Raw genomic sequence first — 19,637 nt, forward strand, 5'->3', positions numbered from 1 at the left:
CAGAAACAAAGCCTGCCAAAACTTCCAATACTTTGTCCTTCTCTGTGTCAATTTGCTCAATCACTTCAGTCTAATCTGCCTGGGTTGCATACCTTCATCATCATTCTCTTGGGTAAAGTATTAGTTCAACACTCTACCAATGTCCTCTGGCTTCACCAACAGAATGCCCCCTTGGGCCCTACTCTTTCTATGGTTGTCCTCTTTCCATCGATGTACTTGCAGAGTATCTTGGGATTTTCCTGTTTTTACCAGCCAGAGCTTTGTAATTATTGTATGTTGCTATTTTATATTTCTGTTGGTACAGAAATAAATCGAACCAGCTGTGTTTGCTGCTTCAAGAATTAAACTCAGTGCAAAATTCAGAATATGTAAACAAGTGATTACCCCATGTTCTATTTTTTTCAAGATGACTTTATCAATACCTAGTATAGCCTTTGTTTGCTGAATTAGCATTGCAGTATTGGCTGATGCAAAGCCATTTGGCTTCCTGCCCTGATTCTTTGAAAGAGTTATGCAATTACTCTATTCTGCTCTAATTTCCCACAACTTTGCAGAATTTTCCCTTTTAAGTACTTTTCCACTTCACTTTTGCATCTTCCAGCCAGTCGTTATAATTTGTTACAGAAATAAAATGTTCCTTGTCTCACCTTGATTCTTCTGCCAATTACCTTAAATCTATTTCCTCTGGTCACTGACCCTTCTGCCAATGAAAACTGTTTCTCTTACTCACTGTTACAAACCTTTCAAGATTTTGAGCCGCCTCCTTCCCCCCCCATTAAAATCTCCCTTTAACATTTTCTACTGTAAGAAAAACAAGGCCAAATTCTCTTATTCTCCAATATAACTGATTCCCTGTGTTCTTGTTCCATTTCCTTAAATGTCCTTTGCATTTTCTACAATCTCTTGACACCCCTGAGTCTGTGCTCAGAGCTTGCACAATATGCCAGTTCATTCCAGTTACTTCCAAAGATTTAGAATGGCTATTTTTGTAAGGTATTGTAATCCCTTCCGGAGACAGCAGATGTATTTGTATCCTCATGGTATTGGTTGGTTTCCAGTTTTTCGATCCATTGTGAGAATTTCTGAAGCAATAAATTGCAGCAAGTCTGTAATGCTTAACTGCAAATTGAATCAGATGTTAAATATGGAAATAAGTTTTTAGTTTAGTTATGAGGCTAATAATTTTTAATATGTGCTCCCTCTGCTATTTATTTCACACCCTCGATAATTTAGCGGTACACCAACCTCTGATGTGGAACTTCCCTTCTTGATTTATTACACTATTCTCAGCAGTTTGCACTGTATTAGGCAAGAATTTTCAAAAGCTGATTGGGCGCAGATGTTTGCAGGTAAAGGGATGGCTAGAAAATGGGAGGCCTTCAGAAATGAGATAACAAGAGTACAGAGAAAATATATTCCTGTTCGGGTGGAAGGAAAGGCTGTTAGGTGTAGGGAATGCTGGATGACTAAAGAAATTGAGGGTTTGGTTAAGAAAAGGAAAGAAGCATATGTCAGATATAGACAAGATAGATCGAGTGAATCCTTAGAAGAGTATAAAGGCAGGAGGAGTATACTTGAGGGAAATCAGGAGGGCAAAAAGGGGATATGAGTTGGCTTTGGCAAATAGAGTTAAGGAGAATCCAAAGGGTTTTTACAAGTATATTAAGCACAAAAGGACAACGAGGGAGAGAATATGGCCTCTCAGAGATCAGCAAGGCAGCATTTGTGTGGAGCCACAGGAGATGAGGGAGATACTAAACAAGTTTAGGGTGTAGGTTTGCTCGCTGAGCTGTAGGTTTGATATCCAGACGTTTCATTACCTGGCTAGGTAACATCATCAGTGGCGACCTCCAAGTGAAGCGAAGCTGTTCTCTCCTGCTTTCTATTTATATCTTTCTCCTGGATGGGGTTCCTGGGGTTTGTGGTGATGTCATTTCCTGTTCGTTTTCTGAGGGGTTGATAGATGGTATCTAGATCTATGTGTTTGTTTATGGCGTTGTGGTTGGAGTGCCAGGCCTCGAGGAATTCTCTGGCATGTCTTTGCTTATCCTGTCCCAGGATAGATGTGTTGTCCCAGTCAAAATGGTTTTTTTCATCCGTGTGTAGGGCTACGAGGGAGAGAGGGTCGTGTCTTTTTGTGGCTAGCTGGTGTTCATGTATCCTGGTGGCTAACTTTCTTTCTGTTTGTCCTACATAGTTTTTGTGGCAGTCTTTGCATGGAATTTTGTAGACGATGTTGGTTTTATCCATGGGTTGTATTTTGCATCGGTATTTAGTGTGGAAAAGGACATGGAAGATATAGAGTGGAGGGAAATAGATGGTGCTATCTTGAAAAATGTCCACATTACAGAGGAGGAAGTACTGAATGTCTTGAAATGCATAAAAGTGAATAAATTCCTAGGACCTGATCAGGTGTATCCTAGAACTCTATGGGAGGCTTGAAAAGTGATTGCTGGACCTCTTGCTGAGATATTTGTACCATCGATAGTCACAGGTGAGGTGCCAGAAGACTGGAGATTGGCTAACGTGGTGCCACTGTTTAAGGAAAGTGGTAAAGACAAGCCAGGGAACTATAGACCAGTGACCCTGACGTTGGTGGTGGGCAAGTTGTTGGAGGGAATCCTGAGGGACAGGATGTATATGTATTTGGAAAGGCAAGGACTGATTAGGGATAGTCAACTTGGCTTTTTGCGTGGGAAGTCACGTCTCACAAACTTGATTGAGTTTTTTGAAGAAGTAACAAAGAGGATTGATGAGGGCAGAGTGGTTGGTGTGATCTATATGGAATTCAGTAAGGCATTCGACAAGGTTCCCCATGGGAGACTGATTAGCAAGGTTAGATCTCATGGAATACAGGGGGAACTCGCCGTTTGGGTACAGAACTGGTTCAAAGGTAGAAGACAGAGGGTGGTGGTGTAGGGTTGTTTTTCAGACTGGAGGCCTGTCATCAGTGGAGTGCCACAAGGATCTGTGCTGGGTCCACTGCTTTTCATCATTTATATAAATGATTTGGTTGAGAGCATAAGAGGTACAGTTAGTAGGTTTGCTAATGATACCAAAATTGGAGGTGAAGTGGACAGCGAAGAAGTTTACATCCGATTACAACAGGATCTTGATCAGATGGGCCAGTGGACGGAGGAGTGGCAGATGGAGGTTAATTTAGATAAATGTGAAGTGCTGCACTCTGGGAAAGCAAATTTTAGCAGGACTTATACACTTAATGGTAAGGTCCAAGGGAGTGTTGCTGAACAAAGAGACCTTGGAGTGCAGGTTCATAGCTCCTTGAAAGTGGAGTCGCAGGGAGATAGGATAGTGAAGGCGGCATTTGGTATGCTTTCCTTATTGGTCAGGGTATTGAGTACAGGAGTTGGGAGGTCATATTGAGGCTATACAGGATATTGGTTAGGCCACTGTTGGAATATTGCATGCAATTCTGGTCTCCTTCCTATCGGAAAGATGTTGTGAAACTTGAAAGGGTTCAGAAAAGATTTACAAGGATGTTGCCAGGGTTGGAGGATTTGAGCTATAGGGAGAGGCTGAACAGGCTGGGGCTGTTTTCCCTGGAGCGTTGGAGGCTGAGGGGTGACTTTATAGAGATTTTTTTTAAATTATGAGGGGCATGGATAGGGTAAATAGACAAAGTCTTTTCCCTGGGGTGGAGGATTCTGGATTAGTGTGGTGCTGGAAAAGCGCAGCAGTTCAGGCAGCATCCAAGGAGCAGGAAAATCAATGTTTCGGGCAAAAGCCTTTCATCAGGAATAGAGGCAGAGTAGCTTCGGGGTGGAGAGAGAATTGAGAGGAGGGTGGGGGTGGGTAGAAAGTAGCATAGAGTACAATAGGTGAATGGGAGTGGGGATGGAGGTGATAGGTCAGAGAGGAGGGTGGGGGAGGGTAGCAAAGAGTACAATGGGTGAATGGGGGTGGGGATGGAGGTGATCAGTCAGAGAAGGAGGGTGGAGTGGATAGGTGAAAAGGAAGATCGGCATGTCCCCATAACTTGTCCTACCTGCCGATCTTAAGTCCTTTCCCAGGACTTAACAACTGGGAAAACATTCAACTGCTCAGATGTGTAGAAGTACCAAATGGAGTGCTACAATACAAGAAGCTTTTTAAAACAAAATTCATGAGATGTGGGCATCACTGGTTGGGCCAACATTTGTTTCCTGTCACGAATTGCCCAGAGGGCAGTTAAATATCAGCCACATTGCTGAGAGTCTGGAGCCACATGCAGGCCAGACCAGTAAGGATGGCTTTTTCCTGCCCTAAAGAACGTTAGTGAACCAGATGTTTTTTCTGACAATTGACAATGGATTCATGGTCACCATTAGACTCTTTAATTCCAGGTATTTATTGAATTCAAATTCCACCATCTGCTGTGGCAAGATTCGAACCCAGGTCCCCAGAATATTGCCTGGGTCTCTGGATAAATAGTCAGTGATAATACCACCCTAGGCCATTGCCTCTCTGCGAAGTTGGCAAAGATAGCAAAGTTTAAGAGGAATTTAGATGGACACATGATTTGGCAGTGAATAGAGAGAGAGGACTATGTGCAGGCAAATGGGAAATTAGTTTAGAACAGTATCATGGTAGGCTAAAGGGCCTGTTCTCATACTGTACTGTTCTATGTTTTGAGCTTTACAGAAGCCTCCCATACCTAACCCTAATAGCGTAGCCTTTTTCCCTGTGTTATGGACTAGGCCAGAACACTCAAAACATTCTTGAGCAGGCAACCCAGACCATAAATTTGCAATTTGTTACGGTAAGTGTACTGTGATAATTACTTGGAGTAAATTAGCTAAGTTGACTGCTGAAAATGTGTTGCTGGAAAAGCGCAGCAGGTCAGGCAGCATCCAAGGAACAGGAGAATCAATGATTCGGGCATCAGCCCTTCTTCAGAATGCCCGAAACGTCGATTCTCCTGTTCCTTGGATACTGCCTGACCTGCTGCGCTTTTCCAGCAACACATTTTCAGCTCTGATCTCCAGCATCTGCAGTCCTCACTTTCTCCGAGCTAGGTTGACTACCAGGTTTTAAAACAGATAGAAATTTATTCACAAAATTACACAGTGAAATACACAGGACAGAATAAAGAACCCCTACAGAGCTCAGTCTGTCCAAACTAGACTTAATTATGTTGTTGTGAATATACACGAGTCCCAATAAGCAAATCTCCTTAAAAAACAGTAAAAAAAATGGAAAAATGCTTACAGGTTGAAGTTAGAAGGGCAGTGAGAGAGAGAGAACCTGTTTCCACACAACTGAACTCCTAACTAGTTCTGGACTGAACTACTCAGCTAGAAAGCCTACCACTCCCCTTTCATTATACAAACCACTTCTAAAACATGACAACTTTGGCCTGAAGTCTCATCTGTTTACATATAAACAAAAGGTCTCTCAAAATCCTCTTCATCTCTGTACCAAACTAGTCATACAGTCATAGAGATATACAGACCGGAAACAGACCCTTCGGTCCAACTCGTCCATGCTGACCAGATATCCCAACCCAATCTAGTCCCACCTGCCAGCACCCAGCCCATATCCCTTCAAACCCTTCCTATTCATATAACCATCCAGATGCCTTTTAAATGTTGCAATTGTACTAGCCTCCGCCACTTCCTCTGGCAGCTCATTCCATACAACCTCTGAGTGAAAAAGTTGCCCCTTAGATCTCTTTTATATCTTTCCCCCCTCACTCTAAACCTATGCCCTCTAGTTCTGTACCCCTCCCCCACAGGGAAAAGACTTTGTCAATTTATCCTATCCATGCCCCTCATAATTTTATAAACCTCTATAAGGTCACCCCTCAGCTTCCGATTCTCCAGGGAAAGCAGCCCTAGCCTATTCAACCTTCCCCTATAGTTCAAATCCTCCAACCTCCTCATAAATCTTTTCTGAACCCTTTCAAGTTTCACAACATCTTTCTGATAGGAAGGAGACCAGAATTGCACGCAATATTCCAACAGTGGCCTAACCAATGTCCTGTACAGCTACAACATGGCCTCCCAACTCCTGTACTCAATACTCTGACCAATAAAGGAAAGCATACCAAATGCCGCCTTCACTATCCTATCTCCCTGCGATTCCACTTTCAAGGAGCTATGAACCTACACTCCAAGATCACTTTGTTCAGCAACACTCCCTAAGACCTTACCATTAAGTGTATAAGTCCTGCTGAGATCTGCTTTTCCAAAATGCAGCACCTCGCATTTATCTAAATTAACCTCCATCTGCCACTCCTCAGCCCATCGGCCTATCTGATCAAGACCCTGATGTAATCCTTCGCTGTCCACTACACCTCCAATTTTGGTGTCATCAGCAAACTTACTAACTGTACGTCTTATGTTCACATCCAAATTATTTATATAAATGAAGAAAAGTAGTGGACCCAGTCACCTCGGAGCTGGGAGCTGTTTATGATCCCTCTGAAAAAAATCAAGGACACAATATCCTTGAGAAAAGCAACAGCTTTTAGGGAAAAAGGCACCAGTTTTGTGACATCTCATGCATTATCTTACCTAACAGGGAAAAAAAAACATAGGGATAGGTCTGTCAGATGTGGGGTCTACCTTTTACTATAATCAGACAGATATGGCTGTGGCATAGCAAAACCTCTGAACTAGAGACCCAAAAGTTGTGTGTCGACATTGAGACAGCATCTTCAGTACCAAGTACCATGTTTTGGTGTCAAAACATGTTCAAATAAATTTGCTGTAAATCAAGTTGCTTGAATAATACTTTTCGAAAGGATGCAAAAGAATGATTAGAAACTTGAAAGTTTCATTCTTGAAGGTTTCAGAAGCATGCGCTGTAGAAAAAACATGTTAGAGTTCTAATGGATACATTCCTTTGTAAACTGCGTTTTGGCACAGGGTACCATTACTGAACAGAGTAGGGTATGTTGATTTAATAAACTGACCTATAGTTTCTTTTCCTTTTCAGGAATGGAATTGCAAACTGTCGGATGCGGAATGATAGCGAACAGTCCTGTGGCTCCCCTGTTGTCAGCAGTGACCCTAAAGAAGATCACAACTACAGTGTCGCAAAATCTTCCAATCACAGGAGTACATCCCCCACCAGCGACTCTACATCTTCTTCCTCTGCCGATGACCACTACGAGTTTGCCACAAAGGTTAGCCACGATGGGAGTGAGGCAAGTGAAGGGAGTTACCACTGCCATGAGAGTTACAGCGAGACAGAAGATGAAGAGAGAAAAAACAAAAAGGAAAGCAAGGATTCCTTAGCAGACAGTGGGTACTTATCCCAGCACACAAAACGGCAGCACATGACAAAAGCAAAAAAAAATGCAACTGAGACACTACCACTTAAAAAGAGGCGCACAGAAAAACCACCAGAAAGTGATGATGAGGAAATGAAAGAGGCAGCAGGTTCACTCCTGCACTTGGCAGGGATTCGCTCCTGTTTGGATAACATCACAAACCGCACTTCAAAAGGGCAGAAAGAGCAACAACATTCGGCAAAAAATTAAGACAATAATGCACAGCCTCTTTAAGATTGTTGGCAGAAATTTATTTTCTTTCAGCACGTCAGGTGAATTATAATGATTTGTGGCAATATCAGCAATCACTTTGTTTTCCTATTTTAAGCCCCCTTGAGTTTTTTTTAAATATATAAAAAATAATTTTTGTTTAAGGAGATTGAAGCCATAGCAAAACTTTTACTGACACTCAGCTAATTTGCAAAAGCTTTTCATTGACTGACGACAAAGCCAAAATCATTGCACCTTTTCTCTCTCCTCCTCTTTCTCTTCCCCTCCCCCTCCCCCATCTCTCTGTTCATTCTTTCAACCTGACAATACAGGTGCATGCAGGATGCATTACACTGACACATGTTGAGTTTGCATTTCGAATCCCGCATTGTTGTAATGTGAAAGGATGGGTTGGTGATGGACTGTTCATATCCAGCCATACAAAATGACAGCCAGCCTGAACAGCACAATGATCAAGAGCCACCTGTGGTATCTGGACAAAAAGAAGAAAATTAATGTGCTGCTAAGAACTGTGATGGATTCATTGGAGGCAACTGCACTTAAGTACCAGAGATCTGGGTCTTTTAACAGGAGAGCAGATGATGGCCATCATTATTAGGCAAATCAAAACAGGGAAGAACTGTCTATTTAAAGTTTTAAAAAGTAATGCTGCCATTGGTCAGTTCCACAAATTTGTCATCTTAAACCCCAAATGCGCACACACATGTTCAAAGCCATATGCCTGATGGATGGCACTGCGTGCAAAGAGAAAGAAAACACACAGCATTTGAAACTGCCTGAGTGACGTAAAAGCAATCAAGTCTTGCAAAGAAATTCATAATCAAGCGATAACACGATAGTGATACTGATTCATCCTGACAGATCGAAACATTTTGATCTGACTATGATGAGGAAGACGGCAAAACGATAAAAAGAGAAAAAAAGCTCTAAAGCCTGCCATTAGTATTATTCTGAAACAGAATTGCTGAACAGTGATATCAGTGAGCTCCTCCACTGCCCTGGAACTGGAGTAAGCATCTCTCTCAGTCAGGATATGTGTATGATAAAAGACCATTGATTTTGGAATATAACCTACGTAGCCAGCAGGATTATTCAATCCATGTTGCATGGGTTCTTTGAACAAAAACTTTGCTTTTTATTCAAAGACAAAAAAAAGTTCATGTAAGGTAAATAATGTATTTAGCATGAGCATGAATTATTTTCATATAAATATAGAAAATAGAGAAAAGGCTATGCCTCTAATTTTTAAGCCCTTAGGCCTAGTTTTTTTTTGAAGCAGGTGATGAGGTTTAACCTTTTTTTCAGGGAAAAAAAACTGACTGTTGGGGAACTTACTCTGCAATATGAAGACTTCACATTTCTGGTAGGGCTTGGATGGTTGAGTATACTGCCTTGTCTGCATATTCAAGCCCCACTAGAGGCTTGTAAGATAAACAGAACAGTGACAGGTAACATATAAGTGTGTCCCCCAATATAGAGTGGGAAGGGATTGGGAGGGGTGGGATATGGGGGTGGGGAGGAAAATAAGTCTCTGTTCTCACCTAGTCAGTAGTGAGTGTGCATGATTTATCTAATCTCCTCAAATTTTTCTGTTAAATATTTGGGGTAGAGTGATGTATTGAATATCAATATCATATATTGGCAATATGTCACAAAACAGCACTTAGCAGTGCTGCTCATTATAATGATCAGAAGAAAGGTAAACACCACCTTTTTTGTTTATACAACTGTTTTGTCAGCATTTTTTTTCAAAAAAAGAATTTGATAAAACAGGAACCATAAGAGCAACTGATTAATTTTGTGTTATTTTGGCAATTGTTGGATTCATAATTTTTATTTAATTGAAACTTTGTGTTGGAGATCAAGAAAGAAATTGTGTGCAGCCAACGTGATTAACAAATTGCATTGGTTATTGAGTAACACACCAAATCTTTCTGTAATTTGTCTCAGAAATTAGGAAGCCTGGCATTTTCTCAGAATAGCCTGCCTTGATTAAAAATAAAGGTGTTCATTCACACTCACTGCTCGACATTTTCCTTCTGAAAACCTTTAACCAGGCAATCAAATCCAATCATTTTAATTTTTGGCCAATGTATCTCAGTTTAAAATTACCGATAGATAGTGACTCTACCTGAAAATGCTGAGTTAAATAATAGCCATCATGGAAAGAGTCCAATCAGAACTTTCTCTTGTAATTCTTCACAGACATACAAAGGAGAACAGTGCAAGTGCATTCTGCAAAACCTATCTTGGGCTATGTTTATATAACAGTGAATGCTTTGTGACCAGGGTGTTGAGTAAAAATAGTTCGAAGTTTTAATTTTTTTTAAAAATTGGTTTATTAACATTGGTAAAGGGGAAGCTGCCTTTTTAAACTACTACAATAATAGATTATATGCGCAAATCTTTACTCTGAAGGCTTTAGAAATCATGTGCATTAATATTCCATGGCAGGCAGAAATCTGCAATGACAAGGTGAAAGACTTGAAATTAGGAGATGAAAGTGGTAACTAAAGCTTTAACCTCCATAGTGATATTTTGAAATAAACCTCTCGTGACCAAAAACATCCAAGCAAAAGCTACAAGTTGTTCTTTGGTTAGTTCGCTTATCCTGTGGGATAATGAAAACCATAGAACTGGAAAGCATCAGGATGCTAGCTTCATAAATGCAAAAAGCAGAATTTATCCCAAAGTAAGATGGTGAAAAAAATCTGAAATGAATCTTTGAAGTTTCAAAATCATCTTCCTGCTCAGATTTGAGGTTTGCACTTGACCGTATGCCAGGGTCCTTCCTATCTAAAGTACTGCTTCAAATTGAAATGCGTAAACGATGATTTGTTTCTGCTGAGTTAGACTCTGAAGCAGAAATTGGGGGAAGACGGTTAAGTTCAATAAACTGGAATTATGATGAGAAATAAAAATACCATCCCTTGTTAATGCATCCCTCCCCATCCATAGTCCGGTGAAATCCATGAGAGAAGTGAAGCAACATGGGAAGAGCTAAACTAGTGAGTGGTCAATACTTATCAGGGGTTCTGTGCTTTGGTACACACCAGTTGGTAACAGAAGCAGGCATTACTGCAAAGCCACGAAAGCAAGCAGTTCAAACAGATAAAAGTTGAAGATAGATAGTAGATTACTCAACATTTGAAATGGGAAACCACAATGACATTTCAAGTGTGATACTAAAGGTTTAGCATCACCAAAATGTTCCAGGTTTTGACTAAACCATACCTCCTTTCTGTCTTTTAACAACACTGATCATGGTTGAGTTGTTCTTGAGTCCCGCTATCAAATCAGAACACATCTTTTAACTGTGCTTTGAAACCTTTGATTTAGATGGGCTAGCAGTTTGTTTCAATAATGTCAACCATTAAGGTATTCACAGTTTCCTTTGAGAAGCCACATGTTTCATCAAAATGAACAAACTCTTACCGGCGTCAGACATGATCAACCATTTAATTAAATAAGCAAAGAACCCCAATTTTAGAAGATGGACCCTCTATCTGATACTTATCCAATTGCTACCAATGAATTGTTTTAAAAAAAGAATATTGGAGAAACTCAACAGGTCTGACAGCATATCTGGAGAGAGAAAGAGTGTTAACATTTCTCGAGTCCAGTGGGCTCAAAACATTAACTCCTGTCTCTGACCATAGATACTGCCAAACCTGCTGAGTTTCTCCAGAATTCTCCATTTGTTTTAGATTTCCAGCATTGGCAGTATTTTGCTTTTATTTGCCCACTCCAAATCTTGTTATTGGTTGGAAAAAAATCAACAATCTCTGCCGCTGACATGAGGAGATCCCTTTCCAAAGTCTTTGCCAGCAGCAGCAAACTTAACCTCTGCATAGCGTAGTTTTAACAATGCAGTTTTCACCTAACTTCCTTATCCTGCATAAATTGAGGAAGGAAAGAGATTTCCATCATATTGGAATTACTGTTCATATTCTCATTCTGGACACCAAAAAAACTTCAAAACGTTTTTAATGTCTAATTGAACTAAAACTCCATGCCCCAATGTGGAGTAAGAGTGCATTCAATAATAGAGTGGAGCTTTCTGTCAGCTAAGTGAAGCGGTTAACCTTGATGAGGCACTTTTGTGTGGCTAATTACTCCTATATAGGCTATCCTCAGACATCTGTTTGATAATTACAGGGTAGTACCATGGAGTAACTGTCAAACTCCTGAGCAGTTTGGGAAATTAGTGCTGGTTTCTGCTTTTTGTGAAAAAGGACTAAGCTCTCCTTCCAGTGAGTTTGTTAATCTGAGGAAGATATCCAATAGAACGTTTTAAAAAAAGTAGATTAAAAACTGAAAAAAAACCTACAGATGCTGGAAATCAGAAACAAAAGCAGAAATTGCTGGAAAAGCTCAGTAGGTCTTGTAGCATCTGTGGAGAGAAATCAGAATTAATGTTTTGGATCCAGTGACCCTTCCTCAAAAAAATATAGATTGCCTTTTTGTTGCACATGCTTTCAGTGAAGTTATCCTTGGCATTCCATATATTCTACCTTCCTTTCTTTCAATGCAGTTTCTAATTTATGTACTAGATTCTGAAATTCAGCATTTAAACTATTAGATTAATAATACAACACTGCAACATTGTTCTGTGGTTACATTACTGTCACTGGGGAGATGAATTTGGGTCTAATAGCTGAAAGTTTAAACCTGTAGCAATGACTTTGCATTAAACAATATTGGAAATTGTCAAATAACAATATCAAAAAGGAAACTAGTGTACAGAATGGGCAAGGTGGAATTTAGTGGTACCAAACTATCACATCAAGGTATTTGTGACTATAGCAACTTTGTGAAGCATAACTTCAAAGATTGTCGAGCGCTATATCAAAGGCAAGGAATCTACTTTAATAGTTACATGAGAGGCCAAGTTTGTTTACTTTGGTATTTAATGATTTATTAACTGCCATTTTCTTGTTTTCAAGAAGTATGTTGAATTTTTAAAATAGTTTTCTTTTCACAATGTGAGCAGTCAGAAGGCACGGGCAATCAACCAACCTTGGAGAAATATGACAAAGTCAACACAGAGGCATACTTGCATTCTACATTTCCTTAATGTTTAATCATTTTGCCAAAGACAAAAAAAATCAATTGTAAATATCATTTGTCCATATATGAAAAAAGACTTTCTTGAACCTACCATAAAGTTTCTGTGATGTATTGTCTTCCAGTTGCAATAAAAAAATTACAAGTTGCATTAATTGAAAAAAATGTTGTCTTGAATTATGTTGTCCAGTATTCACAATTAATTCAATAGTGATGCTCTTAGAATTGGTTTTGCAAATAATAAATGGTTGCTTTAACGAAGCCAAATGCCAGATATGTTTCATAAGGAGCCTGAAAAAAGGTTGGAATCCTGAAACTGGCTGAAAGGGCACCTTGCAGTTTTGAATGAGGGAGAGCTGAACATGATTGCAGATGTAGAGGCCCAGTGATAGCGTCCCCTCACCTCTGAGCCAGGAGGCCCACATCCATGTCCCGTCTGCTCCAAAGGTGTGTCATGAACATCTCCTGGACAGGTTGATTAAAAATGACTGTGATTGCATATCTGGTTGACATAATATATTGTCAAACTAAATTCAATTGGATGGATGAAGAAGAATGTACATCAATAAACCAGTTTAAAGTTGGTTGGTAATATTGAAATAGATGAAGTTTCAAAAATGTTAAATGCTAAACGTAAACTACATGGACTCAAAGAAGGTGGGATAGCATCATATTACTAATAAACCTACAATGTACTTTTTACACATATTAAACAACTGGATAGTTCCCAGTGTCTGTGCTGCATCTGTTCTGATGATGCCACCTTCTGCAGGAATGGGCCTCAGAAGTGTTTGCCGTTTTCCTTGACCAAGGATTCCTTGTCACCATGGTCGACATGCCCTTCGCGGTGTCCACCACATATCCCACCCTTCCATCTTCACCCCTTCTCTTTCCTCCAACAAGACAATAGGGTTCCCCTGATCCTCCCTTTCCATCCTACCAAAAACATCAGCCACCATTTCCACTACCTCTCGTGGGATGCCACCACCAGATACATACTCCCCTCCCTTGTAGCGTTTTGCAGGAACTTGAACACATTGTTTCACTCCTCCAACACCCAAACTGTCCCCGCAGCCTCAGACACCTTCCCCTTCAAGGTTGTGGTGTGGCACAGTAGGTAGTGTTTTAGCTCCAGGGCAGCAGCATCCTTTTCGCTCTCTTTCATCTTTTTTCTTTCTTTCACGTTCGAGGCTAGAGTGATGTTGGCGGTGTGGATTGAGATTCCTTGTGACAGCAGCGGTGCGTAGCGGGAACTCCTGGCAATGGTAAGCTCAGAGCCTGAACTCTCGGGGGTGGTGCCTGGAGTGGGGACTCCTAGCTGTGATAGGCCCAGAGTGGGGACGCTTGGTGGTGTTGGTGAGGTAGTGGTAGCAGCAAACTTGGGGTCTTCTGGGACATAAGCATTGTTACTATACCCAGATTGGAGGCTTCTTGAGGAGAAAGTGAGGACTACAGATGCTGGAGATCAAAGTCATGGCACTGGAAAAGTGTAGCCAGTCAGCAGCATCTGAAGAGCAGGAGAGTCAATGTTTCGGGCATAAGCCCTTCAAAAATTCCTGATGAAGGGCTTATGCCTGAAACATCAACTCTCTGCTCCTCGGACACTGCCTGACCTGCTGTGCTTTTCTAGCACCACACTTTTTGACTCTGGCTTCTTGAGGTCCACCTTGCAGAAACCCTGGAGAACCAATTTGAACAGAAGTTGAACTCTGAGTACGTTTTTATTCTTGTACTCAAAATAGTGCTGGATTGTGGCAACAAAACACTTTTCACTGTATCTTCCTAGATATGTGACAATAAGATCATTCCTTTGCAATCACAAAAAGTGTAACACCTGTCAATTTACTTTCTTCCTCACTATCCAAGGATCCAGACACCTCATCTACACAAAGCAGTGATTTACTTGCACTTCACTTAATTTAGTCTACTGCATTTGCTGCTTATTCATATGGTCTCATGTACACTGGGGATACAAAACGCAGACTGGGTGACTGCTTTGCAGAACACTTCCATTCTGTCCATAGAAACAGCCCCGAGTTTCCAGTTGCTTCCCACTCCAAAACAAGTCGCTGTCACAACATGGCCTGCTTTCAGAACCATTCTCTCAGACTCATTGTGTCCACATGATCAGTTTTTTCTTCTACTCTGGCTGACTATCCCTTTGCCTAACTTAGGTCTTCTCTTTCTGGGTTCCATTTCTACCCATCTGCTCATTCCTTCTCACCACCACCATCATTCCCACCCAATGTCATGAGAATAAATACCACTGCATGTAGGTTTGCTCACTGAGCTGGAAGGTTCGTTTTCAGATGTTTCGTTACCATACTAGGTAACACCATCAGTGAGCCTCCGATGAAGCATTGGTGGCATGGCCCGCTTTCTATTTATGTGTTGAGGTTTCCTTGGATGGTTGGTGTCATTTCCTGTAGTGATGTCACTTCCTGTTCTTGGTGGTACTTAGTATGGTGACAAAACATCGGAAAACGAACCTTTCAGCTCATGAGCAAACCTACATCCAGAACCTCAACCTGAGCTACAAATCTTCTCAAAACTTGCGAATAAATATCACCATTTCCTCACTACTGTCAGTTCTGATGAAGCCACTGGACTCCAAACACTGGCTCTGTTTTCTGTTTCCACTGAAACTGCCAGACAAGTTTCTCCAGGAATTCCTGTTCTTGTTTCAGATCTTCAGCATCTGCAGTTCTTTGTTTCATAATATAGTTAATAGGTTTATTTAAGATTGATGTATAGTGGACAGTGAAGAAGGTTTTCTGGGAATGCACCAAGATCTTGATTAACTGGGTCAGTGGGCTGAAGAATGGCAGATGGAGTTTAATTTAGATAAATGCAAGGTGTTGCATTTTGGTAAGGTCAAAACAGGGCAGGACTTTAACATTCCCCAGGGCCCTACCATTGACTATTTTAAAATGGAGGTCTGGGGTGCAGGTTGATAGCTCTTTGAAAGTGGTGTCACAGGTAGACAGAGTGGTGAAGAAGGTTTTTCGCATGCTTGCTTTCATCAGTCAGAGCACTGAGTATAGGAGTTGGGATGTTTTGTTGCAGTTGTACACAACGTTGGTCAGGCTACATTTGGAATACTGCATGCAGTTCTGGTCACTACTATAGAAAGGATATTATTAAAGTAGAAAGAGCGCTGAAAAGATTTACTAGGAAGCGACCTGGAAGGTTTCAGTCATAGAGAGGCTGGATAGGCTGGGATTTTTTTTCCCCTAGAGTGTAAAAGACTGAGGGGTGACCTTTATAGAGGTCTATAAAATCGTGAGAGGCATAGATAATATAGGTAGCCAACAGCGTTTCCTCATGGTTAGGGAATCTAAAACTAGAGGGCATAATTTTAATGTGAGGGAAAAGGGTCCAGCGGGACAATTTTTTCACAGAGGGTGATAAGTGTCTGGAATGGGCTGCCAGAGGTAGTAATGGAGGAGAGTACAATTTTGTAATTTAAGAAACATTTGGACAGATACGTGGATGGGATAGGTATGGAGGGATATGGACCAAACCTGGCAAATGGGATGAGATTAATTATGAAATCTGGGCCACGTGACAAGATGGGTGAAAGGACCTGTTTCTGTGCTGTAAACCTTTATGACAACTATTTTTCTCTTTTCAATTTCTATTCTGGTTAGTTTGAATACAAATTAAATATATTATTGATTTAAAGATGCATTTGTTCTTTGCTTTATTTTCTCTCCGGTTTTGTTGGAGCAGAAACCACTGCAAACTTTCAACGAGTCTTTGTCAAAGACTTGAAGAAAATTGTGATCACTTCAAGAAATTAGAACTGCTGAATCTTGCTTTGCTCAATCATATAACAGTTAAGTCTATACTGTGTAATACTATCTAATTTTCTGAAAAAAATATCATTTAATATAATTTCACTTGCTTTAAATGATCTATTAACGCAGCTTGTGGCACCAAATGTCAGATATGGTACTGAACAAGTGTACTTGAGTTTAAATCCCATCTAGGAAACAATGAGGTCTGCTTGCTCCTGAGATGCTGCCTGACCTGTGCTTTTCCAGCAACACACAGTCGACACAAATTTAAATCCCATCTGGCAGGTTGTGGAGTTATAGGCTGGCACCACAAAGATCTATGCAAGCTGTCAACTTATCATCTTAAACTCAAATAGTCCATCAATCTACTTCAGGGAATCTGCTACCCTAGCATAATCTCACTTGCAGAGAGTCATAAAGACCTCCAGCCACGGAGACAGGCCCTTTGGCCCGAACTGGTCCATGCCGACCAAAATGTTTATCCACGCTAACCCCATTTCCCTGCACATGGCCCATATCCTTCTAAGCCTTTACTATCCGTGTATTTGTTCAAATGCCTTTTAAATGTTAATGTACCCACTCACCTCAACCTGGCAGCTGGGCTGGCAGCTCATTCCATATGTGTACCACTCTCTGTGTAAAAGAGTTGCCCCTCAGGTTCCATTTTATTCTTTCCCCTCTAACCTTTAACCTTAAACTGATGCCCTCTAGTCCTAAATTCCCCAATCCTGAGAAAAAGACAGTACATTCACCCTATCCATGCCTCTTATGACCTTATACACTTCTATAAGTTCCCCCCTCAGTTTCCTATGCTCTAAAGAGGGAGGTCCTATCTTGTCCAGCCTCTCCCAATAACTCAGACCATTGAGTCCTGGTAACATCCTTGTAAATTTCTTCTGCACTCTTTCCAGTTTAATATAATCTTTCCTAAAGCCCGGTGACCAAAAACTGAATGCAATATTCCAAATGCAGCCTCACCTAAATCCTGTACAACTCTAACAACTTCCCAACTTCTATACTCAATGCCCTGACTGATGAAGGCCAGTGTGCCAAAAGCCATCTTCACTGCCCTGTCTACTTGTGACTTTCAGGGAACAGTGCACCTGAACTCCAAGATCCTTCTATTTCACTACTTAAAGTCCTACCATTCATCATGAAATTCCTACCTTGATTGGACTTTCCAAAATGCAAGACATCACACTTATCTATATTAAACTCCATTTGCCATCTCTCTGCCCCTCCCCAGGTTGATAAAGGTCCTGCTGCAATTTCTGATCACCTTTATCACTGTCTACAATACCATCTATGTTAGTATCATCTGCAAACTTACTAATCATCCCTTGTACATTCTCATTCAAATCATTGATATTGGTAACAAACAGCAGGGAGCCCAGCACCGACCCCTGAGGCTGTCTACTAGTGACAAACATCCAGTCCAACAAGCATCCTTCCACTATTACCCTCTGCTCCCAACCCTTAAGCTAATTGTGTATCCAATTGGCCAGCTCTCCCTAGATTCTGTGCAATCTAACGTCCAGAGTAGCCTGCTATGTAGAGCCTTATCATGTGACTCTGATCGTAAGCAGTTGGCTCTTCATAACTTGTAAACTGATTCAGTTGTACAAGCAATTACCAGAAAGCAAGAACATATCAGGGCATCTCTTTATTTGAAATCTTATGTCAGTGTAGCTGAGGGTGGGGATTGCAATATTGCTTACACCCTGAGACTAAAGCAAGCAATGACATCAGGCAGATACAAATTGCAACAAAGCATAACTAAAATCGTGAGCTACACCTGAAAGTAACTGGCAATTTGCAGCGCTGTTTGATAAAACAACAAATTCTAGTCTGAGCTTGTTTGTTTATAAATGCAGGCCCTTTATGGTCTCATAATGATGGAATACAATAGACTGCATATCACGTGGTATGATAGTCCATTCCTCAGATTATAGCATATTGATTTGTTTGAAATGAGCAAAAATGCTGGAAGTTCACTGGCATTTTGAGAGTGTGCCTTTGTGTCTAGATATTTGGAGTATAAGACGAGGAGAAGGACAATCCGCCTCTTGCACACATTCAACTTGGTCATGGCAGATGTGTACTTTAAATCCTGGTTCCAAAAACACTTCACTAAGTTGTGTATTTTTTGTTTAACAAATCTGCTACGTTTTGTTTCAATGTTAGAAAGGTCATGGGGTATATGAAAATTCCTGTTGATACAAAGGTTTCTGGAGTGGCTTCTTTTAATGTTCTTTGATGTTTTATAATGGAGGAGGATTTGGAGGAAATGGGGGTTAATCCAGGCCAGTGTTTGACTCCAAACCCAGGACTATACAACATGGAAATTGGGCATCATTCACATCTGTGTCAACTACTAGTAGCTCATTGGGAACCCACAGTTACTTCAAGCCTGTATTGCAAGCAGGAAGTTGCGATGAGTTTCTCACTAAGCCAGTTTACAGAATTATTATTATGGTACAGAAGGTGGCCATTTGACCCATCATGCATGTACTGGTTCCATTTTCTATTGTCAATCTCCTGCCTTTTCTTCATGTTTAAACATTACTATTCAAAACTCCACCTACTATTCAAAACTCCACCTCTTGAATGGCTCAATTGAACCTGCTTCCAGTACATTTCCAGGCATAGCATTCCAGTTTAAATCTACTCACCATGTGAAAAGTCATTTCTTCCATGTCGCCCTTGCTTTGTTTGAAGAGGTTTACCAGGGAGAAAGGCAAGACAGGCTAAAAAGGTGTTTATTTTTCACTTTAAAACTTTGTACTTGTTTTTGGGAGAGAGCTATGCAAATACCCTCGTTCTTCCCAGTCATGAAATTTCACCCCCTGACCATCAAAAACCATCACCACACAGGAAGACTTGTAGACCCAATTCTATCACCTAGCTGGTCTGGAAACTTCCAGGGCAAGTAATATTTCAATATTTCCTGTCAATGAAATATAAGTAAGACCAATGAGTTCCTGGATCTCTGAGTGATGAGTTAGGTACCAATTTCAGCGAAATTACCACATTACTGTTGGAATTTGATGATAATATTCCGGATTGGGTAACTTGGCCAGTTGTAGAAGCCACAAGTAAGTAGTTTACCGGTTTGAAGAGCTTTACTTGTCATTTATGACAGAGATCACACAGTCCATACCAGCTTTTCACAAAGCAATCTTCTCAATTTTCAAAGCTCTGTAGGTTTATTCGATGAAATGCCCATCAAATTTCTGTTTGAAATTGTTGACTGTTTTCATGTC

The 19,637-nt window shown here is 40.7% G+C and overlaps 1 protein-coding gene across 10 annotated transcripts in view; it reads left to right on the top strand.

Annotated features, from left to right (window-relative positions):
- The window catches only part of foxn3 (forkhead box N3), a 469,004-nt gene extending 460,009 nt beyond the window's left edge, over window positions 1–8,995 (top strand). For all 10 annotated transcript variants that reach the window (XM_072568100.1, XM_072568103.1, XM_072568099.1 and 7 more), the window contains one exon: window positions 6,940–8,995. In XM_072568100.1, coding sequence (XP_072424201.1) covers window positions 6,940–7,486 — 547 coding nt within the window. In that variant the 3' untranslated portion in view covers window positions 7,487–8,995. The remainder of the gene's footprint in view (window positions 1–6,939) is intronic.
- Window positions 8,996–19,637: the final 10,642 nt, after the last annotated feature.

Source organism: Chiloscyllium punctatum, chromosome 4 (genome assembly GCF_047496795.1).
Source record: "Chiloscyllium punctatum isolate Juve2018m chromosome 4, sChiPun1.3, whole genome shotgun sequence".
Lineage (NCBI taxonomy): Eukaryota > Metazoa > Chordata > Chondrichthyes > Orectolobiformes > Hemiscylliidae > Chiloscyllium > Chiloscyllium punctatum.